At 41.5% G+C, this 24,253-nt stretch overlaps 1 protein-coding gene across 1 annotated transcript in view; it reads right to left on the bottom strand.

Moving 5' to 3' along the window:
- Nucleotides 1-393: 393 nt before the first annotated feature.
- Nucleotides 394-24,253, bottom strand: part of HABP4 (hyaluronan binding protein 4) — a 91,192-nt gene continuing 67,332 nt past the window's right edge. The window contains exons 6-8 of the mRNA XM_007939861.1: nt 5,618-5,789; nt 2,153-2,338; nt 394-450 (exon numbers count right to left, since the gene is read on the bottom strand). Of these exons, the coding sequence (XP_007938052.1) occupies nt 394-450; nt 2,153-2,338; nt 5,618-5,789 (415 nt within the window). The remainder of the gene's footprint in view (nt 451-2,152; nt 2,339-5,617; nt 5,790-24,253) is intronic.

Below are 24,253 nucleotides of genomic sequence, written 5' to 3'. Positions count from 1 at the left end.
CTGTACAATTTACCAAGTAGTCTCAATAATTAATCATATTTTACAACTTAACTTTAGTTGCCAGGCTTTTGTGGAAGAGTCACTACAATCTCTATGTATACATTTTAAACATTATTTTTGAATTTCATTTGTAATTCCTTAAATAAAAAGATCACCATTCTTCACCTTCTTAGAAAAGTGCCAGACTACCTAAGCCCCTGACAGAATTGCTTGCTCCTGAGTACCTGGAGAAATGTCGGCACCACACCCCCAAACCAAAAAAGTGCAACATATTCACACTACACGGGGAAAAAGCAACATCTATTGTTCTTAGAGATACTCTTCCCACAGCAAGGAAAATCTCTTTGCAGGTATGCTGATGCTGTCTGAAGTTGCCAGGGAAACAGGGATCTTTCAAACAAGAGCAGGAAAGTCTTCAGGGTCATCTGGGTTTGGAGCAACATCTTGCATCTAGAAAAGAAAAGTTTTGAAATCAACTGTCATGTTAGACATTCCCCACCTGGCTGGCATTTGAGCAGATACTGCTGGTTGTGACACCCGATCTCATCCAGGTGACCCAGGAGAGGCAGGGTCCCTGGTGCAGAGGAATGTCATGCATGTGAACCGCAGGCCAAGTGCTGCATGGACCCACGTAAGGAGGATGACAGACACCCTCCTGTCCCACTGTGGCAGCAAGAGGAACGCAGAACAGAGAAGGGAGGGTGCCCTCCAGTTCTTGCCCCAATGTGACTGTGACCCTGCAGAAGAGTGACAGAAGTGGCCAGAGTGACTTCCACCCTGCACACAAGTTTGGCAGCTGCCCACCTCCCTTCTTCCCACCCATCCTTTCTGAGTGATTCATTTTGCACCTGGCTCTTCTTTCTTGTAATACACAGAATGTTTATGCTGGGCGCTGGGCAAGAAGGATGAACACACAGTTGCTGCCTTGGGAAGCTCCAAGAGTGAGGGAGAGAAGCAAACTGAGGAAGTTACAATGAGATATCTTCAGTCACAGATGTCCTGGAAGTTGGTGGGCCATAGCAAGACATCTAGGGCAATGTGGTGGCAACAGGCATCATGGGCTGCCTGGTCTTCTGGGAGGAGGTTCTCCCTAAGATGAGCCTCAGTGGATGAACAGAGAATACAGATCCTGCAACACTGCAACCTGCCCAAGAGGCAGGCCTGAAGGCACTGCTGACCCCAGTGAAGCCCAGGCAAAATAATGAGCAAATGCAGACACCACTACTCACACCAATGAGAACACAGTTATAAGGAGAAATGTATGAGTAACAAAAGCAAGCATTCTTTGAAGCAAAAAAAAGAATAAAATCCTTTGCTCACAGGCCCTGACCTGGATTGGAGGGAAATATGATCAAAGATCTCTTCTCTGAGAAAATGTGTTAGAAGATCTGATCTAATTTTAAGCAGGCCAAGAGGTAGGAAAAAGACTAGCCCTTGCAAAGCCCTGTGGGGTAAGGCACACACTTGCCTGAAGTCGCTGAGGAGTGGGCAAGAATAGTGTAAGTGAGAAGGGGAGACTGGCGAGGTGCTAAGGCCAGGGGGTGAGGGCTGATTACAAAGGGCCTTGAAGCCTTGGGAAGCAATCTGTCTTTGCCCTGAAAGCATCATAAGCTGGCATTACAAGGGACACAGGCATGGGGGGACACAAACTATACGGTAAGCAACTGTCAGGTGATGTGATTTGATCCCAAGCATGGGGTCCTGTCTGCCATGGGCAAAGTGCTTTTCTACAGACAATGGACCTCCCTGGAGGCCAGTGCTGCAGAATGGTCTTCATCCTATGCAAGTTCCTGATCCTGAAGACGCTCCCCAAACCCCAAAATCAGATATGCACACCAGATGGAAGAATCAACTGCAGAACCTGCTAACCTCCAAAGTTAGACTTTGTAGGCCCATGGCCTCCTCATCCTTTCACTGCTCTCAGAAAAACATCCAGTATGTCGGAGCTCTGGTAGCATAGTGCCTAAGGCACTTGACTGCTAACCAGGAGGCTGGCGGTTCAAATCCACCAGCCACTCCTCGGAAGGAAGGTTGGGCAATCCTACTTCCGTAGTGATAACTGCCTTGGAAACCCAAGGAGGGGTCGCTAGGAGTCGGGGCCGACTCGATGGCAAATAACAACAACAACAACATGTCGGAAGCAGGCACCTACCACCACTTCTGCTCGGGGTCTGTAGGTCTCTGCCCTTCTGATCCTTCCCCGGCCTCCCCGTGTGCCACCTCTGGCTCCACGGCCGGGACGAGGGAGGTTACCAAAATTAATCTCCAGCTGGGACGTGATGTCATTGGCTGCTTTCCGGAAAACATGGGAATCATCCTCATAGTCATCCTTTACCATCTGAAACACACAAATACACACAGCTGCCTCCATCAACACCAGCTCAGATAAGCTGTGCAGGGGCTAAAGGAACATCAAGCGCTAGAAGGAGGCACTACTGGAATGTATCCAAGGGTGCCTGGGGCTGCAGGGTCAGGACGTATGAATTTTATACATTTAGTAGTCACATATTCTTGCAATTATAATCTCAACCAAACATCTTTGAACTTACTATTATTTCAAGTGAAACCAAATTTCTATCAATTTAGCATGTTAAGGCATAAGACTGACATGACTAAGAGCAATCAAAATAAAATGATCAAAGTACTTTGCTGAGATTAAAAAGTTTAAGGGAGCCCTGATAGTGTAGTACCTAAGGCACTTGACTGCTAACCAGAAGGCTGGCGGTTCAAACCCACCAGCCACTCCTCAGAAGGAAGGTTGGGCAATCTACTTCTGTAGTGATACCGCCTCAGAAACCCAAAAAGGGGTCGCTATGAGTCGGGGCCGACTCAACGGCACATAACAACAACAACAACAAAAAGTTTTAATTTCTACCTATTTTCTATTTTATTTGTTCATAACAACTTTGATCAATAAAGTAGTAGCCATTTTCTTAGAACAGAACTTGGTGCAAGCACTACTTTCCATATGAGTACTATTATAAAAAAAACCTGTTGCCGTCGACTCCAATTCATGGCAACCCCTGTGTGTCAGGGTGGACCTGTGCTCCACAGGAGTTTCAAGAACTCACTTTTCAGAAGGAGATCACCAGGCCTTTCTTCTGAGGCACCTCGGGGTGCACTCCAACCTCCAACCTTTCAGCTAGCAGCTGAGTGCATTAACTGTTAGCACCACCCAGGGACTCTGCTGTACAAATACTATGTGTTAAAAACTGCATGACTTATGATAAACAGTTCTACCCAGAAGTATGAGGAAATGGTAAAACACAAACTATGGATATTTGAGGGCTGTTACCAGTGTTGCACAAAGAAATCAAGCTGGTTTTTTAAAATGCTTGATTTAAACTTTTAGAGAAAGCACATTCTACTGTCAAAAGTTAAAGTATTTCTTATTAAGAAAAAATTATGTTAAAAAAGCTCACTCAAATTTGATTTGGTTTATCAAATCACAATAATGGATAAACAAACAACCCTCAACTTTAAGTAAATCATATACCTACAGAAAAGAAAATACACCAATGATCGCAGAGGAGAATCTCCAAAGTGCTACCAGGAGGAACCTTCCTACAATGAGCCCAGGAAATGGAATCATACCTCCATAAGCACATCAACCCCTTTCAGACAGGTACTCATTACAGGTTGCATGTTTAACATTCTTTTCCCCTCTCCCCCTTCAAGGTTTCAGATTCAAGTAAAACAATATGTAGGTGGGCTCTTGAAGCAAAAAGGATGAAGGGAAGAACTATTTAGGAGCCCTGGCACTCAAGTAAAAAGAAAACCACAAAATTTAAGAATCCAAAATTACTACCACTTTGTTAAAAAAAAAAAAAAAAAAAAAATTGTCAGTGTGCATCAGTGAGGAAGTGGTTGGTTAAGTCAGCTGTACAGCAGATCGCCCTCCCACTGTGAGAAGGGACAGGGCAATGAGATGATGGGTGGACCAACAGTCAGATTCTTGGCTTATGTGCACAGCACTGTGTATCTCCAGGCAAAGTGCTTTATGGCCCAGCTCATTTCACAAAGGCCCTGTTAGGACCTTACTTCCCAATCAACAGTGCTCCAGACAGACGAGGTGTTATTCTCATGCTTCTGTCTCCAGGGTACCCAGAATAAAGTAAACTAGTGACTCCAACATTTGGTTTATGTTACTTTAAGAAGAGTTCCTGGCTAAAATCTTCAATGCCATAAGATTAACAAGGACCAACGATGTGTCCTTTCCTGAGACCAAGCTCAATGACTCAGCTAACCCAGCTGCTTCAAATATTCCGGGAGAATTCTGGAGCCAGGGAGGATGGATCTGGTGTGGATTAAGGAAGATCTGCTGCTATTTTTACCTAACATGTCAGCTGCACATTTCACATTCTGACAGTGCATTTGCTTTAGGCAAAGGTTTATTTACAATGCCCCAGAACAAAAAGAACAGAGAAAGTAGACAGGAAAAGTACCAACCCAGCTAGTTGATGGGCTTGTAAAAAACCTCACAGAATTCTCCAAGAGAAGAAGGATTTGGCCTCCTATGTCTACACAAAAAGTCATATCTAGTGGAGCAGCTCAAAACTTATTGCTGAGGCCTCTAAGAGCTTGAACTGACCAGAACAAAAAGGGTGGAGTTGAGGGGAGTCCTGTATGATCAATGACAAGAACACCAATAACCAGAGTTAAATGGGAAATCTACACACTATAAAATTCTGAATTTCAAAAATGAAATCAATAATATCTAGCACAGAGGAAGGGCTGCTTGCTCACCACCACCATCTACACAGGGACTGGTATCAAGGTAAGTATCTGAATGAATGACCCAAATTCTAAATACTAAAATCAGAATGCTTCACTGTACCCTTAAGTTCAATAACTTAAAGAGGATGTGATTAAATGAATCACTGGTTATTCTTATCAATGGATGCCAATAAATTCTTCTGAGACATCCTCCTTCAAAGCTGGGACATCCAAAAAAAAAAGCTGAAAGCAAATGATGAAAAATAAGCCTCTGACACAGAGGAAATCCATGGCCTACCCCATAGGAGGGCAGGTTATTTCAACAGTGCCTGCTTATGCTGCCACGCTCCTCATTGGCTTCTGCTCTGCAGTTTTCTGTAGTTATGCAGTGAGAGCAAAGCTGCTGAATTAAAATGAGAATAGCTTCACAGAGTGGAGTATCCCAAACAGTTTAAAATGATCAGCTACTCCCAATTCCTTATTACATGCTCTTACTAGGAATTAGAATGAAGGTAGTCTAATCCTGCAAATGCAAAGTAGTTATCCTTTGAAGTGACACTGGACAGGAAACATTCTGCAACCTCTCATTTAAGAGACAGAAATGAAATGCAATTAATACACAGTATTTGTACAGTTTCAGCACACATACCGGGTGAGCAGAAAATCTACTGTCACCATAACTATTTTCTACTTAATGTGTCAATAGATCAAATTTCAACTTTTTCTTAATGACCAATAAAGATACAGTAAAGCTAAACATACACAATCTTAGCTTACTCAAGTAGAAACCAGGATACCAACTACTAATGTTCCATTCTCGAAACAGAAGTGGAAAGGTCCATTTTGTTTCCAGTAAGGTAAATAAAAAAGATTACTGGTAGATACAAAACTTAATGCTTACATCATCTTTATATTTTGACTTGTGAATCACCACTGCTTTGGAAGGAACAGTGGATTCAGGTTTCCGGATGTTAAACTCAGGCTTTGGTCTGGTCTGTTCTTGAAGGTTTTTCCACTCATCTAAGGTCATCTCATGAACTTGAGTTTCTTCTTCTACTTCCAACTCAGGAACTCTATAAAGACGTATAACCGAAAAGAATCATTTTTTGATGGGTATGACATGCCTACTGTCTCAAAGTAAAAATTCATAACCATTAGCTTAACATATTTTCATGTTACCACATCTCCAATCTGAAAAAGATACAGTCTTTGAACCATAAGCTTCTTTAATCACTTTATTTTCTTCATTTCATGCCATCATTGCCATTGAAAAGACTTCCTGCTGTGTTCAGAGCAGTACTTGGAAGGTGGGAACATCATCCCAACAAAAAAAGGAGGATTTTATTTCTCTCCCACCTGCTACTCCCTCTACAGATGGCATTATACAGAAGTGAGATTACTGTAGAAAGAGAGAAGCTACTGAAACCAAATAGAGAAAATAATGAAACAAGTTAAAAAACAATGGGTCACAAAAGCATATTTGGTCATTATTCTCTTAAAATTAATGAGTTTTAAGAAGAAAACAAAGCAGACATATAGATCAGTGCAATGGAATTGAGAGTCCAGGAATAAACCCCTGACATTTACAGTTCAATTGATTTTTATGACAAAAGACACCAAAGACAATTCAAAGGACAGAGAACAGTCTTTTCAACAAATGGTGCTGGGGACAACTGGATTTCCACATGTAAAAGAATCAAGTTAGATCCCTACCTCACACAATAAATGTACAACCTAAAAATATAAAATTCTTAGAAGAAAACATAGGCATAAATCTTCATAATGAAGAAATGGTTTCTTAGATATGATAACAAAAGCATAAGCAACAAAATAAATTCTTGTTGTTAGGCGTCATTGAGCTGATTCCCACTCACAGTAACCCCATGTACAACAAAATGAAACACTGCCTGGTCCTGTGCTATCTTCACAATCCTTGCTATGCTTCAGCCCATCACTGCAGTCCCTGTGTCAATCCATCTCACTGAGGGTCTTCTCTCACGTTACCGAACGTGATATCCTTCTCCAGGGACTAGTCCTTTCTGACAACATAACCAAGTAGGTGAGACATGGTCTGGCCATTCTCGCTTCTAAGGAGCATTATGGCTGCACTTCTTCCAAAACAGATTTGTTAGTTCTTCTGGCCATCCATGGTACATTCAATATTCTTCACTAACACCATATTCAAATATATCAGTTCTTTGGTTTTCCTTATTCCTTTTTCAGCTTTCCCATGCAACTGAAAATACCATGGCTTGGGTCAGATACACCTTAGCCTTCAAAGTCACATCTTTGCTCTTAAACACTTTAAAGAGGTCCTTTGCAGCACATGTGCCCAATGTAGTAATAGTTCATTCGATTTCTTTGCTGCTTCCATGGGCATTGACTGTGGATCCAAGTAAACGTAAATCTTTGACAACTTCAATCTTTTCTGCATTTATCATGAAGTTCATTATTGGTACAGTTGTGAGGATTTTTATTTTCTTTATGTTCATCTGTAATCCATATTGAAGGCTGTAATGTTTAATCTTCATCAGTAAATGCTCTGAATCCTTTTCACTTTCAGCAAACGGGGTTGTGTCATCTGCATATCTCAGGTTGTTAATGAGTCTTCCTTTAATCCTGATGCTGCAATCTTCTTCATATAGTTCAGCTTATCAGATTATTTGCTCAGCACACAGACTGAATAAATACGGTGAAAGGATACAACCATGACACATGCCTTTCATGGTTTCAAATTACACAGTATCCCCTTGTTCTTTTCATAATGAGGCAGTGGTTTCTTAGATATGATAACAAAAGCATTAGCAACAAAACAAACTTGTTATTAGGTGCCATCACATCGATTCTGACTCATAGCAACTCTGTGTATAACAGAACGAAACACTGCTCATGTTGGTCCGTGTACAGATTCCATATGAGCACAATTAAGTGCTCACCATTCTTTGCAATGTTATCAATAATTTATGATCCACACAGCCGCATGCCTTTGCATACAGGTAAACATCGTTTTTGGTATTCTCTGCTTTCAGCTAAGATCCATCTAACATTGCAATGATAGCATTTGTTCTGTGTCTTCTGAATCTGGCTTGAATTTCTGGCAGTTCCCTGTTGATGTACTATTCTAAACATTTTAAAATTAACTTCAGCAAAATTTTACTTGCCTCTGATATTAAGGATATTATTTGATAATTTCTGCATTCTGTTGGATAACCTTTCTTTGGAATGGGCACAAATATGGATCTCTTCCAGTTGATCAGCAAGTAGCTGTCTTCCAAATTTCTTAGCATAGATGAGTGAGTGCTTCCAGTGCTACAAATCACCAGCAGAAGGATGGGATTGTGGAAGTCAAGTTTCAAGAATAGTTCCTAGGTCTCTGGTTTGTGGAGCTGGATGGATGGCAACACTTCTTTATAGGTCCTGATGAGGACCAAAGGCTGCGGAGAAAGCTCAGCAGCTCCAGTCCCTGGTGTTGAGCAGGAGGTACATGAAGATGGCTCAGGCTAAGAGTCTGGAGGTAGCTGGATACACAAGCCTGGAGCCTATGTGCAAAGAAATGTATATTCTGAAGTCAGTGAGAACATGAGGTATAGGGGTGTACGAGATGCCTATAGAGAGAATAAAGTGTAAGAGAAGGGAGCCAAAGGCAGAACCCTGAACAACTTGACATTTTGAAAGGCCAGGCAAATGAAGATAAGCCTGCAAAAGAAATGAGAAAAGAGGTGCCTAAAGGCAAGAGGAAAATGAGAACAAAGTGAGAGAAACTCAGGGCGGTGTGCATTTACATAGAACTCAATAAAGTCAAATGCTTCTGAGAGGCCAGGAGAGATGCAGAGCGCAGTGCCCGTCAGATATACATACACGTGGTGACTGCTTCAGGTGAGCAATGAAGATGGAAGCCAGACTTAGAATGAAGCAGGAGGAAATGAAAAAGGAGTATATGGTGCTAGAAAACTGAATTTTCACATGCAGAAAAATGAAACAGGAAGATCCATGTCACACACCATACACAAAAACAAATTCAAAATGAATTATGGACCTAAATGTGCAAACCAAAACCATAAAATTCTTAGAATACCAAAAAACAAACCATTGAGTCAGATCTGACTCATAGCGACCCCTCCTTGGGTTTCTGAGGCAGTATCACTATGGAAGTAGATTGCCCAATCTTCCTTCCGAGGAATGGCTGGTGGGTTTGAACCGCCAGCCTTCTGGTTAGCAGTCAAATGCCTTAGGCACTACACCACCAGAGCTCCTTTAGAAGAATAAGCAGGGACAATGTTTTCAAGCCTACCTTTTAACAATGGATCATCTAATATAATAACAAAACCACAAACAGCTAAAGACAAAATAAATGTGACCTCATAAAAATTAAAAACTTTTGTTCATAAAATCACTTTACCAAAAAGTGAAGAGACAAACTACCAACTGGGACAGTATCTTTGGAAACCATATATCCAATACGAATCTAATAACCAAAACATATATAAAAGCTTGATAACTTAACAACAAAGAAACAAAGAACCCAATCATAAAATGGATTAAAAAAACTTTAATAGCCATTTCACCAAAGAGGACATTCAAATGGCCACCAAATGCATAAAAAGATGTTTAGTGTCTTTAGCCATCAGAGAGATGCAAATCAAAACCACACGGAGATAGTATTTCACTCCCACCAGGATTGCTAAGATTAAAAAACCAGAAAAGAACAATATTGGGGAGGATGTGGGAAAATTGGAATCCTCATCTACTGCTGGTGGGAATGCAAAATGATACAACCATTGTAGAAAACAGTATGTAGTTCCTCAAAATACTAAAAATAGAACTATCATGTGACCCAGCAATTCCACTTCTAAGTATATACCCAAAAGACTTGAAAGCAGAAACTTAAAAAGAAACTTGTACACTTATGTTCATTGTAGCATATTATTCACAATAGCCAAAAGGTAGAAACAACATAAATGCCCATCAACAGATGGATGGAAAAATACTATGTGGTACACACATATAATGGAATACTGCTCAAACAGTAGGAGAAATGAAGTCTTGACGCATACTACAATATAGACGGAGCGTGAAGATATGGTGAATGAAATAAGTCAATTACTAAAGGACTCATAAGATATTACCTCACTCATCTAAAAACACAAGAAAAGGCAAATGGAGATGGCAGAAGAGGCACACAAGCTACCAAGAACCTCTGCAACAAATAAACAAGAAACTAAATGAAATAGATACAGATGACAATCCTTGGACTTTGAACTTCAAAGGATAAAGAAGTGGGTCAAAGACTAACTAGATGAAGAAACTGAATGGAAACAGTGAACAAGGAGAGAAATGGGGCTGTGAACTATCAATTGGCCTGATGGCAGGGCCATTTTGAATTTTTCTAAGCAGCATTCTGATCAGGGTAGCAACCCCTTATAGGCTCTGCTTGCTGAAGACTGCACAGACACCTACACCAGGAGTGGCGCGGGAAAGATGCAATATGCCCCTTATTCCCCATGCCCTCCTAAGTGACCAGAAGTGTGGCTATCTACCAACCCCAACTACTTTTGAGACTGGTAGGAATTCTATCTTGGACCATGCACCCTGCCTGCCCCAGCTATCTTCTGGGCAGGCTGAAACATGTTCTGGGACCAGATGCCCTCCCCACAGCTGCCTTTTGGGCTGGCAGGAACTCCTTTAGGACCAGGTGCCCTATCTCCAGCCATCATCTGTACCAGCAAGAACTACATCTGGGACAAGGCACCATGCCCCCAGCTGTTTTTAGGGCTGGCAGGAACTCTTCTTCATCCAGGCACCTTGCCTCAGCTGCCCTCTGGACCAGTAGGAACTCTTCCGCTACCAGTTGCCCAATACCCTACTGCCAGCTAGGCCATCAGGAACACCACCAGTTTTCTCCTTTCTTTTCTCTCCCTTCCCTGATTTTCATTTTCTTTTGTTTCCTTTTTTTTTTTTTTTCTGCTATTCCCCCTTTTTTATATACTTGTTTTTCTTTTTGCATGTTTCTTAATTTTTCTTTAATATTCTCTTTCTCTTGTTTTCTTCCTTCATGCCCAGTTTTTTCTTTTTGACTTTCCCTTTTTTTTCTTTTCATTTATTCATTTGTAGTTGTTTGTTTTTCTTCTTTTCTTTATTATTTTCTTTTTTGTTGTGCTGTTTGTATTTTTTGTTTTCTTATTTTTTGTTGTATTTTTATTTTAATCCCACCTGGTGCAAGTCAGCAACTGTGCCTACACAACCCAAGCACATTCTCATGTCCTACAGCCTCACACAATGGGCAAGAAACCCCAACTGCATCTGTACCAACTGATCAATGATAGACAGTGGCCAACACAAGCCTAACTTGCCTTCAACTGATATATATGAACAGCAAACACTGAACTGTGTATACATTCTTATTCTTTATCACACGCACCAGGAAACAGGTGGTGAGTGCCTAAGTGCTGTCAAACCAATGCATACAGTAGAATACCAGTCCCCCCTTGGTCAGATACAGCAATAGAAAATAAAGCCCAACCTCAAAAAAAAAAAAAAAAAAAAAAACCTGGGCAAAACACACCAACATACAATCATCAATTAAATACAAATACAACAGCATTACATGACGAAGACAAGACAAAAAGGAAAGGCATGACAAGATTAAGGAGACAAGAGACAATTTCTGTTCAAATAAAGAAACAAGATAAAGTAGTACAAACAAGGGACCAAAATACAGAACGAGAAAACCTTCCTAAGAAAAAACTAGTATTGGAACTACCTTATAAGGAATTCAGGACAATTATATTTAGGTACCTTTAATAAAACTGAGAGAAAGATCAAAGAAAACACTGACAAAATCAGTAAGAAGAAAGACAACAAGACCCTAGAAGAATTCAGGAAAAAAATACAGGACAAACTGATAAAATAAAATAAAAATCAGAAACTATACGAAAATAGTAAATAGAAATCCGGAAGGTTAACACTAAGATTTCAGAAATAGGTAACACATTGAAAGGGCAAAGGAGCACAACTGAATATACGGAAGACAGAATTAGTGAGACTGAAGACAAATCTCTCGATACTACTTTGTTAGTGGAACAATCAGAAAAAAGAACAAGAAAAAATGAAGAAACACTAAGATTTATGTGAAACACAATAAAAAGGAATAACGTACATGTGACTGGACTCCAGAATAGGCAGAGACAAAAAAAGCACCAAGAAAGCTGTCAAAGATTTGTTGCTAGAGACCTTGCCTAATATGATAAAAAGTGAGAAGGTGTTCTGGTTACCTAGTGCTGCTCTGACAGGAAAATACCACAAATGGGATGGCCTTAACAAACAGGAGTTTATTCTCTTACAGTACGGGAGGCTCTAAGTTCAAGTTCAAAGTGCCAAGCTCTAGAGGCTGAGTGAAAGCCCCTCAACCTTGGGGTCCAGCTCTGCCTCCTGCTCCTGGCCCACTGCAGCTAGAGGCGTTTCTTCACTCAGACAGCTTCTGGTTGCTGAGGCTACAAGCCCAAGGTTGACAAGTAAAAAGGCACCGTCCTGTTGTTACCAAACCACACAGCAGGCCATTAATTCAAGTCCATTGTAAGTCTCAAGGTCAGCAGAGCATGGCAGGCTGCTGAGCAACGACATGGCTATGTGCAGGGTCCAAGCATGCCATAAGCTAAAGATCATTCCCAAAGCTGCTGCTTATATTTGGGAAACAGAGCACATAGCCAAAGCAGTTACTCAGCTGTTTGTGGTAGATCCCACCATGGAGATGATTGCCAGTCTCATCAAGGGGATTAACTACCACCAGCTGCCCAACCACTCAACCAGGCCTAGCCAACCTGACACACAAACATAACCACTACAGAAGGTATGCCTTCAAGAAGCTCAACGAACCTAAACAGAATAGACCCCAAAAGAAAATCACCATGGTACCTTATAATCAAACTTTCTAAAACCAAAGACAAAGAAAAAATCCTGAAAGCAGTTTGGGAAAACAAAAAGTTACCTACAAAGGGCAATCAATAACACTAAGCTCTGATTTCTTAGCAGAAAGCATCCAAGTGAGATGGCAATGGGATGATATATATAAAACCCGGAAAGAAAATAATTACCAAAGAATTGTATATTCAGCAAAATTGTCCCTCAAATCTGATAGCAAACTAAGGACACTTACAGATAAACAGAAATTAAGGGAATTTGTAAAAACCAGTCCAACCATGTAAGAGATGCTAACAAAAATAAATAAAATAAAAAAGTCCTTTGGAGAAAACAGCAACAATGGCACACAATAATCTAAGATTAACATACATGACAACATCACCCAGAAACCAACCCAGATACAGAAGTATCCAAGGTAAAATAAACCTACAAGACTGAAAACAGGGAACCAGAGACAACAATTTGTAAACAATGACAACTATCAAGCAAAAAGAGGGGATAGTCACCAAACTTCCAAAGGGAGTGGAACTCAAGATAATTTCAAGATACACTGTATTACAGTTGGGAAGAAAATAATAAATTATAGGATAACCTCCAAGAAAATGGATAAGACTTCTCATCAAAATATAAAAGAGGAAAGTCATAAATATTTAATAAACACTAAAACAATAGCAACTAATAAAATAAGAAAATCCAGAAATGAGCACAGTACAGAAAATTATATGGAATAAAGAAATCAGCAACACCACAAAACACACACACACACACATACAAAATAAAATGACAGCAATAAATTCATGTTGTTTTTAGTTGTTATGTGCCATTGAGTTGGACCTGACTCACAGTGACCCCTCCTCCCTGGGTTTCCGAGGCTGTATCACTACGGAAGTAGATTGCCCAACCTTCCTTTTGAGGAGTGGCTGGTGGGTTTGAACCGCCAGCCTTCTGGTTAGCAGTCAAGTGCCTTAGGCACTATGCTACCAGAGCTCCTAAAACCAAACTCACTGCCATTGAGTCAAACCCAACTCACAGTGACCCCTCCTTGGGCTTCCGAGACAATATCACTATGGAAGTGCATTGCCCAACCTTCCTTCCAAGGAGCGGCTGGTGGGTTTGAACCACCAGCCTTCTGGTTAGCAGTCAAATGCCCTAGGTTCTGTGCTACCAGAAGAGCTGGCAATAAATTCATACTTATTGATAATTACACTGAATATAAATGGATTAAATGCACCAGTCAAGAGAAAGCAAGCTGCAGAATGGATAAGAAAACATGACCCACTAATATGCTATCTGTGATAGACCATAGACACAAAGACAAAAATAAATTAAAAATCAAAGGTTAGGAAAAAAATGTATCATATAAGATCAGGAGTGGCAATATTAATTTCTGATAAAATACATATTAAGACAAAAACCAGTATATGAAACAAGAAAGAATATTACATAATGATAAAATCGTCAATGGAACAAGGCACACAACCATAATAAATATCTATGCCCCCAATGAGAGAGTCCAAAAATACATAAACCAAACTTTAACAGAGTAATGAAAGAGACTACTCCACAATAATAGTAATAGAATTAAATACACCACTTTTAGTAAAAGATAGAATTAGAAACTCAAAAACAACACAGAAGAACTAAGCAACACAATCAACCAATTTGACCTTATAGCTATGTATAGAACACTTCATTCAACAATAGCATAATATACAGTCTTTTCCAGCATACATGGAACATTCTCTGGTACAGACCATGTTAGGCCACAAAGTAAGTTCAATAAACTTAAAAACACTGAAATACTGCAAAGCATCTTCTCAGATCACAATGCTATAAAATTAGAAATAACAATAGGAAAATCAAGGAAAAAAATTAAATACATGGAAACTGAGTAACATCCTCCTTAAAAACTGATGAGTAGTAGAAGAAATAAAAAATGAAATAAAAAAATTTGAGTCAAATGAGAGTGAAAGCACAACATACCAAAATCTTTGGGACACAGTAAAAGCTGTACTAAGAGGGTAATTTATAGTAATGAATGCACACATCAAAAAAAGCAAAAAGAACCAAAAGTAACACCTTAACCTAACATCTCCAACAATTAGAAAAAGAACAGTAAAATAAGCCTACAGTCACCAAAACAAAAGGGACAATAAAGATTCAAGCAGAAATAAACAGAACACAATAGAATCTATAAGCCTAGAAGATGGTTCTTTGGTTCTTTGAAAAGATTAATAAAAATCAACAAACCACCAGTAAATCTAACAAAGGAAAAGGAGAAGATGCAAATAACACAAATAAGAACTTAAATGGGCTACATTTCAATAGAACTAACTGAAATAAAGGATAATAACAAGATACTATGAACTGTCCTCCAACAAATTTGAAAATCTAGAAGACTTGGACATATTTCTAGAAAAAACACTACCTATCTAAACTAGCACAGACTGAGGCAGAAGATCTGAATGAATCCAAAGCAAAAGAAGAAATTGAACAGGTTATTAAAAGAGCTACCAACAACAAAAAAAAAAAAGTACTGGCCCAGATGGCTTCACTGGTGTATTCTACCAAAACATTAAGAGAACAGCTGACCCCAATTCTACTCGACCTATTCCAGAATACAGAAGAGGGAATACACCCCAATTCATTTTATGAAGTAAGCATAACTGTCATAGCAAAGACATCACGAAAAAGAAAATTATAGACCAATATTTCTCATGAATATAGAAGCAAAAACTGTCAAAAAATTCCTAGCAAATAGAATCCAACAACATATCAAAAAATTAATACATCATGACCAAGTAGGGTTGATACTAGGTAAACAAGGATGGTTCAGCATTGGAAAACAATCAACATGCTCCACCACATAAATAAAACAAAGGAAAAAAAATCATGATCACATCAATCAATGCAGAAAAGGCATGCCACAAAATCCAATACCAATTCCCGATAAAAATGCTAACCAAAATAGAAGAGAAATCCTTCAACATAATTAAGAGCACTGCAGAACAGTGAATTGCTTCATATGGACTTCTAGCCATCGTCCTCCATTTTGTAATGTATTATTATAAATCCTAGTCTCTATGCCTGTTTAGGAGCTCTGGTGGCATAGTCCCTAAGGCATTTATTTGACTGCTAACCAGAAGGCTGGCGGTTCAAACCCACCAGCCACTCCTCGGAAGGAAGGTTGGGTAATCTACTTCCATAGTGATACCACCTCGGAAACCCAAGGAGGGGTCGCTATGAGTCTGATCTGAGTCAACAGCAGACCTGTGCCAGCCTCACAATCCTTGCTATTCCTGAGCCCATTGTTGCAGTCACTGTATCAATTCACCTCATTGAAGGCATTCCTCTTTTTTGTTGACCCTCCACTTTACGAAGTATGATATCCTTCTCCAGGGAATGGAACCTTCTGACAACATGACCAAAGTAGGTAAGATGAAGTCTGGCCATTCTGGCTTCCAAGGAGCATTCTGGCTGCACTTTTTCTGGGACAGATTTGTTCCTTCTTCTGACAGTCCATGGTACTTTTAGTATTCTGTGCTAACACCACAACCCAAAAGCATTAACTCTTCTTCAGTTTTCCTTATTCATTGCCCAGCTCTCACATGCGTGAGGTGACTGAAAATACCATGGCTTGGGTTAGGTGCACCTTAGTATTCAAAGAGACATCCTTGCTCTTCAGCACTTTAAAGAGATTTTTTTTTGCAGCAGATTTGCCCAGTGCAATATGTTGTGTGATTTCTTGACTGCTGCTTCCATTGGGGTTGATTGTTGAATCAAATAATATGAAATCTTTATCCATTTTGTGATGTACTGCAAATCCTATTCTCTCTGCCTGTTTAGATATACCTTCAGGGAAATTAAGGGTGGTGACTTGAGTCACACCCCCAGGAAGTTGGGACTCAAAATACATCCCATTCTAAACAGGCATAAATCAAACCAAACTCACTGCCCTTGAGTGGAATCCAGTGAGTTTGGTTTGGTTTATGCCTGTTTATGGTGGGATGTATCTTGAGTTCCACACCTTGCTGGAGAGTGTAATTCAAGTCACCGCCCTTAGCTTCCTTGAGGTATATTTAGGAATGTTCTGGGTAAGTGTGCTCTCTTGCTCTGGTTCTGGGTTTGGTTTATCATCATCTCACCCCTGGATGGGAGACAGCAGCTGTCATCTAACCTGCAGATTCAGGTTTGCCAACCCTTGCAACCATGTGAGTTGGGTCAATCCTCTAGACCTAACCACAGACCTGGGACTTGTCAGCCTGCTAGCCTACAAGCCTCCACCACCACCACATGAGCATTTCCTTGGGAGTTTGTGAGTTCTGTGAGATGTTAGAGAGAAATAGGGACCTCCAAACCAGGAGGGAGATTACTGAGGAGAGGAGGAGGAGTTGATGATGGAGTGGCACAGCAGTTTGGAAAAATTGGACATTTGGGACATCTTTAACCTCCGTCTCATAGGGACCGGCCTTGTGCTAATCTTTCTAAAAGAAATTATTCACACAGTTGGTGTCAGAAGGTCAGGTTCAGTGCAACAACCCAGACTCAGTGGAATATGTGGTTTTGGGAAAAAGGAGATAAACAACAGAGTAAGAAACCTTTGGTTTCTGGATGGGATGAAAAACACCAACACCCAAGACAAAAGCTATTCATAGGATATAGGAGAGGTGGATCTAACTCCTGAGGAACTGGCTAGTTGCATGCATATGGAAATACACAGTGATAAGGAAAGGGCAATACTTATAAGTCCTTGGTTGCAGTCATAGCTGCAATGGCAGGGAAAAAAATAACACGGGGGCGGCATGTAGCACTGACTCAAGCTCAGATCTAGTCCAACCAGAGCTATGACAACTAGTCTCAGGGCTTACCCCGAAAGGAAAAATTGAATCAGAGCAACAGGCAGTACCCGTACAACCTCTGGTCACCAGGAAGGGAGTCCGGGAAAGGAACGGGCAAGACCAAGAAACTATTGAAAGCAGAGGGTGTAGTATAAAAGAGCTGCTTCAGCTGGTAGATCATTATGGTCAGCTTCCTGAGCAACCTTTACTAAAATGGATCGAGAGTGACTAATTTAGGGGAAGTGTCTTTAGTTTTGAGTGCTACAGAATGGAAGAGCATGTTTGGGTTGATGCAAGACCCACAACTCACTATAGAATAGGCACAATGTTGATCCAAGATCCATTTACAGGACAGGTTAACCCAGAGGGGGCAGTCAGCCTGTTGGACTGGTTAAAATTTGCAGCCAGGTTCATGTATCCTAAGAAGGGAAATTGCCCTTCTCCCCTTCTACATACCCCCTGGAACACTCCAGAGGAAACAGCTAATGTGTTGCTTATGCAAGCCATGCTGGAATGACTTTATGGTAATCAGGATATTCACCCAATGAGTATGCCCCTTACACAGGTAATGGCAGATATGGTAATCAAGGGAGCCCCTTCTAAATGGGCACCCATGTAACCTTGCTACTGCAAAATAAAGCAACAATCTGAGAAGCCATGTCAGGTCTACTGGCACAACTTCCCTGCTTGGGTCTTACAGATGCAAGAAACATAAGAGTGATTAATAGGAGAATGGGACAGGGCAATGGGGAAAGAACTTAGCAGGTCAGAGATGTTTCCATGGTTACTAAGGAACAGGATGAATATGGCGACACTGAAGGAGTTGAAACAAAGGTGCTAATGCAGCACTACAGGAGGTTGGGTGGACCAATGCAAACTCCTGCTGGTTCGCCAACCTTAAGGAGGCTTAAACAAGTTCCTTCTATTCACTCCAGTTGGGTGGAATTTAATAATGGGAAGTCCCACCTGGGACTAGTTGAAACAGAGGCTCAGCTAGTTGATGAAGATAGAGACTGATGAGGGGGCCAGGGTCTTCCAGTCCAGCCCTCAGCAGGGGACCCTAGGCCATAAGCAGATGTGTGGGTAAAATGGTCTGGGGGTGAGGAAGAGACCTTCTTGGGACTCCTGGACACAGAACCCCAAAGTACTATCTTCCCAAAACCTGTCAATGAAATGTTGAAAAGGCCTAAGGTTAGATTAGGGGGATATGGGGATGCAACAGCTAATGGGACTAAGGTGAAAGTTTGGATGAGAACTGGAAGATTTAAACAGATTTTGTATGAAGAAGTTTCATCTCCTTTACCTGCATGTATTTTTAGTATGGAGATTATGTCTAATTGGAGAACTCTCCCTCTACCTGATATTGTAAAACTGAAGGCATGTAAGTCTGCCCTTAGGCCAGTATTGATGTTATTGTTATTTGCCTTGGAGTTGGCCAGCTCATAGCGACTCCTCCTTGGGTTTCCCAGGCGACCCCTCCTTGGGTTTCCCAGGCGACCCCTCCTTGGGTTTCCCAGGCGACCCCTCCTTGGGTTTCCCAGGTGGTATCACTATGGAAGTAGATTGCCCCAACCTTCCTTTGGAGGAGTGGCTGGTGGGTTTGAATCGCCAGCCTTTTGTTTAGCAGTCAAGTGCCTTAGGCACTATGCACCAGAGCTCTCCAGTATTGATTAGACATGCTAAATGGGAACCATTGGATGTGCTCAAGCCACTCAGGTTGTTAACTTGAAACAGTATAGGATATCTGGTGGACAAAAGGAAATTATCGCTTTGATTAAAGACATGGTAAAGGCTGGAGTATTGGTGCTGACAAATTCTCTGTATAACAGCCTCTATGTGGCCAAGAGAGCTCTGGTGGTATAGTGCCTAAGGCATATGACTGCTAACCAGAAGGATGGAGGTTCAAACCCACCAGCCACTCCTAGGGAAGAAGATTAGGCAATCTACTTCCATAGAGGTAACGAACACTTCACACTTCGGAAACCCAAGGAGGGGTTGCTATGAGTCAAATCAATTGACAGCAGTGATATAGCTTTGGAAGCCCAAGGTGGGGTCGCTATGAGTCGGAGCCAACAGCAATGAGTTTGTTTGTTTGTTTGTTTTTGGTTGGTCATGGTTTGGTTAGAAAAGACTTGGACTTGGTGCAGATTTCAAGTATGGTAATACATTACATTGACGATATTACATTAATATCAAATACAGAAGAACAGGCTAGGGCAGATTTGAAAACAGTGGTGACCCACATGATCAATAGATGCTGGTTAATAAATCCAGCAAAAATCAAGGGCCCTGCCCAAATGGTGAAATTCTTGGGAATAACTTGGACAGAAGCCACTCATGACATTCCACAGGCAATCAAGAACAAGTTGCTGTCACTGCCTACCCCCTAAGACTAAGCAGGAAGCCCAATGTTTAAATGTCTATTTGGATTTTGAAGAGAACACATATTCCACATCTGGGAATATTGCTGGCCCCCATCTATAAAGCCACTCGGAAGAAAACTGTGTTTGAACGGGGGCCTGAGCAACAACAGGCTATATCTGAAATACAGAAAGCAGTCTCACTTTCCTTGCCTTTAGGCCCTTATCATCCATGTTCAGACATGATTTTGGAGGTGTCTGCTACACGTGCTTATGCAGACTGGAGCTTATGGCAAAAACTTAAGAACGGTGCCCTACAATGACCATTGGGATTCTGGACTAGAAAGTTTCCAGATGCTGCAGCACAATACACACCATTTGAAAGGTAATTATGTGTCTGCTACTGGGCATTGATTGAGACTGCCTCAATGACAGAAGGACATAAAATCACCATTAGACCTGAAATGCCCATTGTCTTGGATGATGTCAGAGAAACATTCTAATAAAGAAGGGGGTGCCCCAAATAGTTCCCCAATAAAATGGAAATGGTTCATACAAGAACAAGCAGCTGAAGAAATGCAGGAAGGCACCCACTGCATCCATGAGCAGGTAGCCTCCTTTCCCACAGGTTCTACCATGGAACTACCTGAGGAGCTGCCAGAACCCATTGCCACGTGGACAGTGCACCATGAACAACTTTCTGAAGATCAGCAGAAGGCTGTTTGGTTCACAGATGGCAGCTCCAGGGTACATGGACAACAATTGTTATGGAAAGCTGCTGCATTAAGACCAGCAGACGGAAAGATCCTGATGGAAGAAGGTAAAAACAAGTTAGCTCAATGGACTGAACTGTATGTGGTCATGAAAGAACTGGGCAATGGTGAGAGCTCATATGTTTGGATTTTTACTGATTCATGGGCAATGGCCAATGGCCTGGCTATATAGTCAGGCAAATAGGCGATGGAAAATTGGACTATTAAGGAGACACCTGTATGGGGCATGGACCTATGAAAATTACCTGGGAATTCAAAGAGTGCCTTAGGCCATGTCGATGCCCATAAGAAGAATCCCTTTCCTGGATTGGAAGGCGATTAGAATCAGCAAGTGCACATGTTGGCACGCTCCCTTGAAGTGGCCAATAGGGTCCATGAAATGTGTGGACATGGGAATGCAGCAGCAATGCACAGAGGGGCTGAATCCAGATACATCCCCCTTGTACCCTCTGAGGCACAAAATGCCAGTAAGGACTGCTCTGTCAGCAAGAAAGACAGAGATGGCTACAGATGGCTATGGGGCAGATTCCCTGGGGGGAAGGCCCTGCACACAGCTAGCAAGTCCATTATATAGGACCAATGACACCAGTGGCTCCAGATGGCTATAAATGGGTCCTCGCAGGAATAGATACTTACTCTGGACTAGGCTTTGCTTATCCCGTGACAGGAGCAAATGCCAAAAACACCACTAAAAGATTGGAACAAAAGATACTGTACCAATTTGGGCCACCAAGTTATATTTCCTCAAACCAAGGAACACGCTTTACAGCCCATAGAGTGCAGCAATGAGCCAAGAAACATCATATTAAGTGGACATACCATGTTGCATACCATCCTCAAAGTAACAGTTTGAAAAGAGAATTGGAATGGGCAATTGAAACATTTGTTATCTGAAATGTGGGGAGATAAAGCCCTGATGGGCTGGTTTACACACCTTCATGTTAGTGTGCTCACACTCAATATGGGGGGGGGGCGGTTGAAGGGAGGATCACCACTGGATAGATTCCTATGTTTTTCTGGGAGATCTGAAGAGGGGGTGGGGGGGGGGATGCTGGTGCCACAGTACAACTCTTCCCCACATCACCTGACATTGCTTTCTCCCTGACAGAAGCTGTGGTCCCAGAATCTGGGATGCAGCCTCTGGGCAGGGATGATCCCTAAAGAAGAGACTGTAACTATACCCCTAAACCTGTACACCAGAATACTCAAGGGCCTTATGGGACGGACTGTACTTTCTCCACATCTGACAAAACTGGGGCTGACAATGAATACTACCTTACCCAATGGTCGAGTTAGCCCACTAGTTTTGTACCTATGTAACCATACCCAACACAAATGAGTGGACTGAGGAGGAAGCACTTGCTAGACTGGTCTTGCTACTAGCAATCTGGACTGGCACAGCAGCTGAACCTGATGTCCCTTCCCAAGGTGGGAAAGTTTGGTAAAAATAAATGACAAATGGAAGGAAGGAAAAATAATAGCTGAAGGTAAAGAATGAATAAGTGGGTTATGCACCAGGGGAAATCTAACATTATGCCAATACCTTAAAAGAGACTCAGAGCAAGGGAATAATATTCTCTCAGTTAAATTTTATCAGAGGCTAGAAAGGGTGATGATGAGACAAGTTTTGGAGCACATGATCAGATCAGATAGACACCTGCGGCAGACCTGAATGGCTGGCTGGTACCTGAGTAACCTCGCCCTTAGGACAAACTGTTAATGACTTTGGGACTGGTAAAATGATTGAGAGGGGCAAATTAATCCTTCAAGTGTGAAAGGGCTAATGGCTAGAAAAGCCAGGGGGTGGCCTGCAGTGCAGTGAATTGCTTAATATGGCCCTTCTAGCTATCATCCTCCATTTTGTGATGTATTATAAATCTTAGTCTCTATGCCTGTTTACTTCCGTAGTGATACTGCCTCGGAAACCCAAGGAGGGGTCGCTATGAGTCAGGTCTGACTCGAGGACGGCACATAACAACAACAACAACATGCCTGTTTAGGGTGGGATGCATCTTGAGTCCAGCCTTGCTGGAGGGTGTGATTCAAGTCACCACCCTTAGCTTTCTTGAAAGTATATATAGGAATGTTCTGGGAAAGTTCACTCTGTTGCTCTGCTTCTGTGTTTGCTTTGTCACCATCTCACCCCTGGACTTGAGACAGCAGCTGTCATCTGACCTGCTGATTTGGGCTCACCAACCCCTCCAACCATGAGTTGGGAGAATCCTCCAGACCTACCTACAGACCTAAGACTTGCCAGCCTGCCAGCCACCACCACCACCACCACATGAGCCATTTCCTTGGGAATCTGTGAGTTCTGTGAGATGTTACAGCGAAATACAGAACCTTAAAACAGGAGGAGAGGAGCTCTGGTAGCATAGTGCCTAAGGCACTTAACTGCTAACCAGAAGGCTGGCGGTTCAAACCCACCAGCCACTCCTCGGAAGGAAGACTGGGCAATCTACTTCCATAGAGATACTGCCTCAGAAATCCAAGTAGGGGTCGCTATGAGTCGGGTCCGACTTGATGGCATACAACAACAACAATGAAACAGGAGGGAGATTACTGAGGGGAGCAGGAGGAGTCGATGTCAGAGATGATGGAGTGGCATAGCAGTTTGGAAAAGCTGAACATTTGTGACATCTTTAACCTCAGTCTCATAGAGTCTGTCCAGTCCTGGGCTGATCTTTCTAAAAGAAATTAGTCAAGCAGGCACATACACAAATCCAATAGCTAATGTTATTCTTAATGGAGAGACACTGAAAGAAAGCATTCCTCTTATGAATGGATACCAGACAAGGATGCTTTTACCACCATGCCTATAGACTGACACAGTGGCTGCAACGATGGACTTAGGTACAACAAGGACTGTGAGGCTGGCACAGGACCAAGTAGTGTTTTGTTCTATTGTACATGGGGTCACTATGAGTTGGAGCCAACTTGACGGCACCTGACAACAACAATTCAATACTATATTGGAAGTCCTAGCTAAAGCAATGAAGCAAGAAAGAGAAATTATAAGTCATTCAAATTGGTAAAGAAAAAGTAAAACTACCTCTATTTACAAATGGTATGGTCCTATACACAGAAAAACCCAAAGACTCATCAAGAAAATTATTGGAACTAAATGAAAGATTCAGCAAAGTGGCAGGATACAAGATCAACATACAAAAATCAGTCAGATTCCGTTATATTAATGAAGAGAGCTCTGAAAAGGAAATCAGAAAAACAGTACCATTTACAATAACCACCCGAAAGATGAAGTTAGGAATAAATCTACCTGGAGATAAAAATAACCTATACAAAGAAAACTACAAAACACTGCTAAAAGAAATCAAAAGAGACCTATATAAATGGAATAATATATCATGGATAGGAAGACTTAACATCATGAAAATGTCAATGCTACCCAAAGCAATCTATAGATTCAATGCAATCCTGATCCAGATTCCATCAGCATTTTTTAAAAGAGATGGACAAACTAATCACCAACTTTATATGGAAAAGAAAGAGACCTCATGCAAGCAAAGCACTACTAAAGACGAACAAAATAGGAAGCCTCACAATTCTCACTCTCAAAACCTTCTACACAACCACATTAGATAAAACAACAGACAAATAGACCAATAGAACAGAACTGAGAATCCAGAAA

This window comes from Orycteropus afer, unplaced genomic scaffold (assembly GCF_000298275.1).
Source record: "Orycteropus afer afer isolate SDZICR_OR568_19922 unplaced genomic scaffold, OryAfe1.0 scaffold00005, whole genome shotgun sequence".
In the NCBI taxonomy this organism is placed as follows: domain Eukaryota; kingdom Metazoa; phylum Chordata; class Mammalia; order Tubulidentata; family Orycteropodidae; genus Orycteropus; species Orycteropus afer.
Note: the sequence above shows the minus strand (reverse complement) of the source record. Positions and strands in the feature narration are given on the sequence as shown.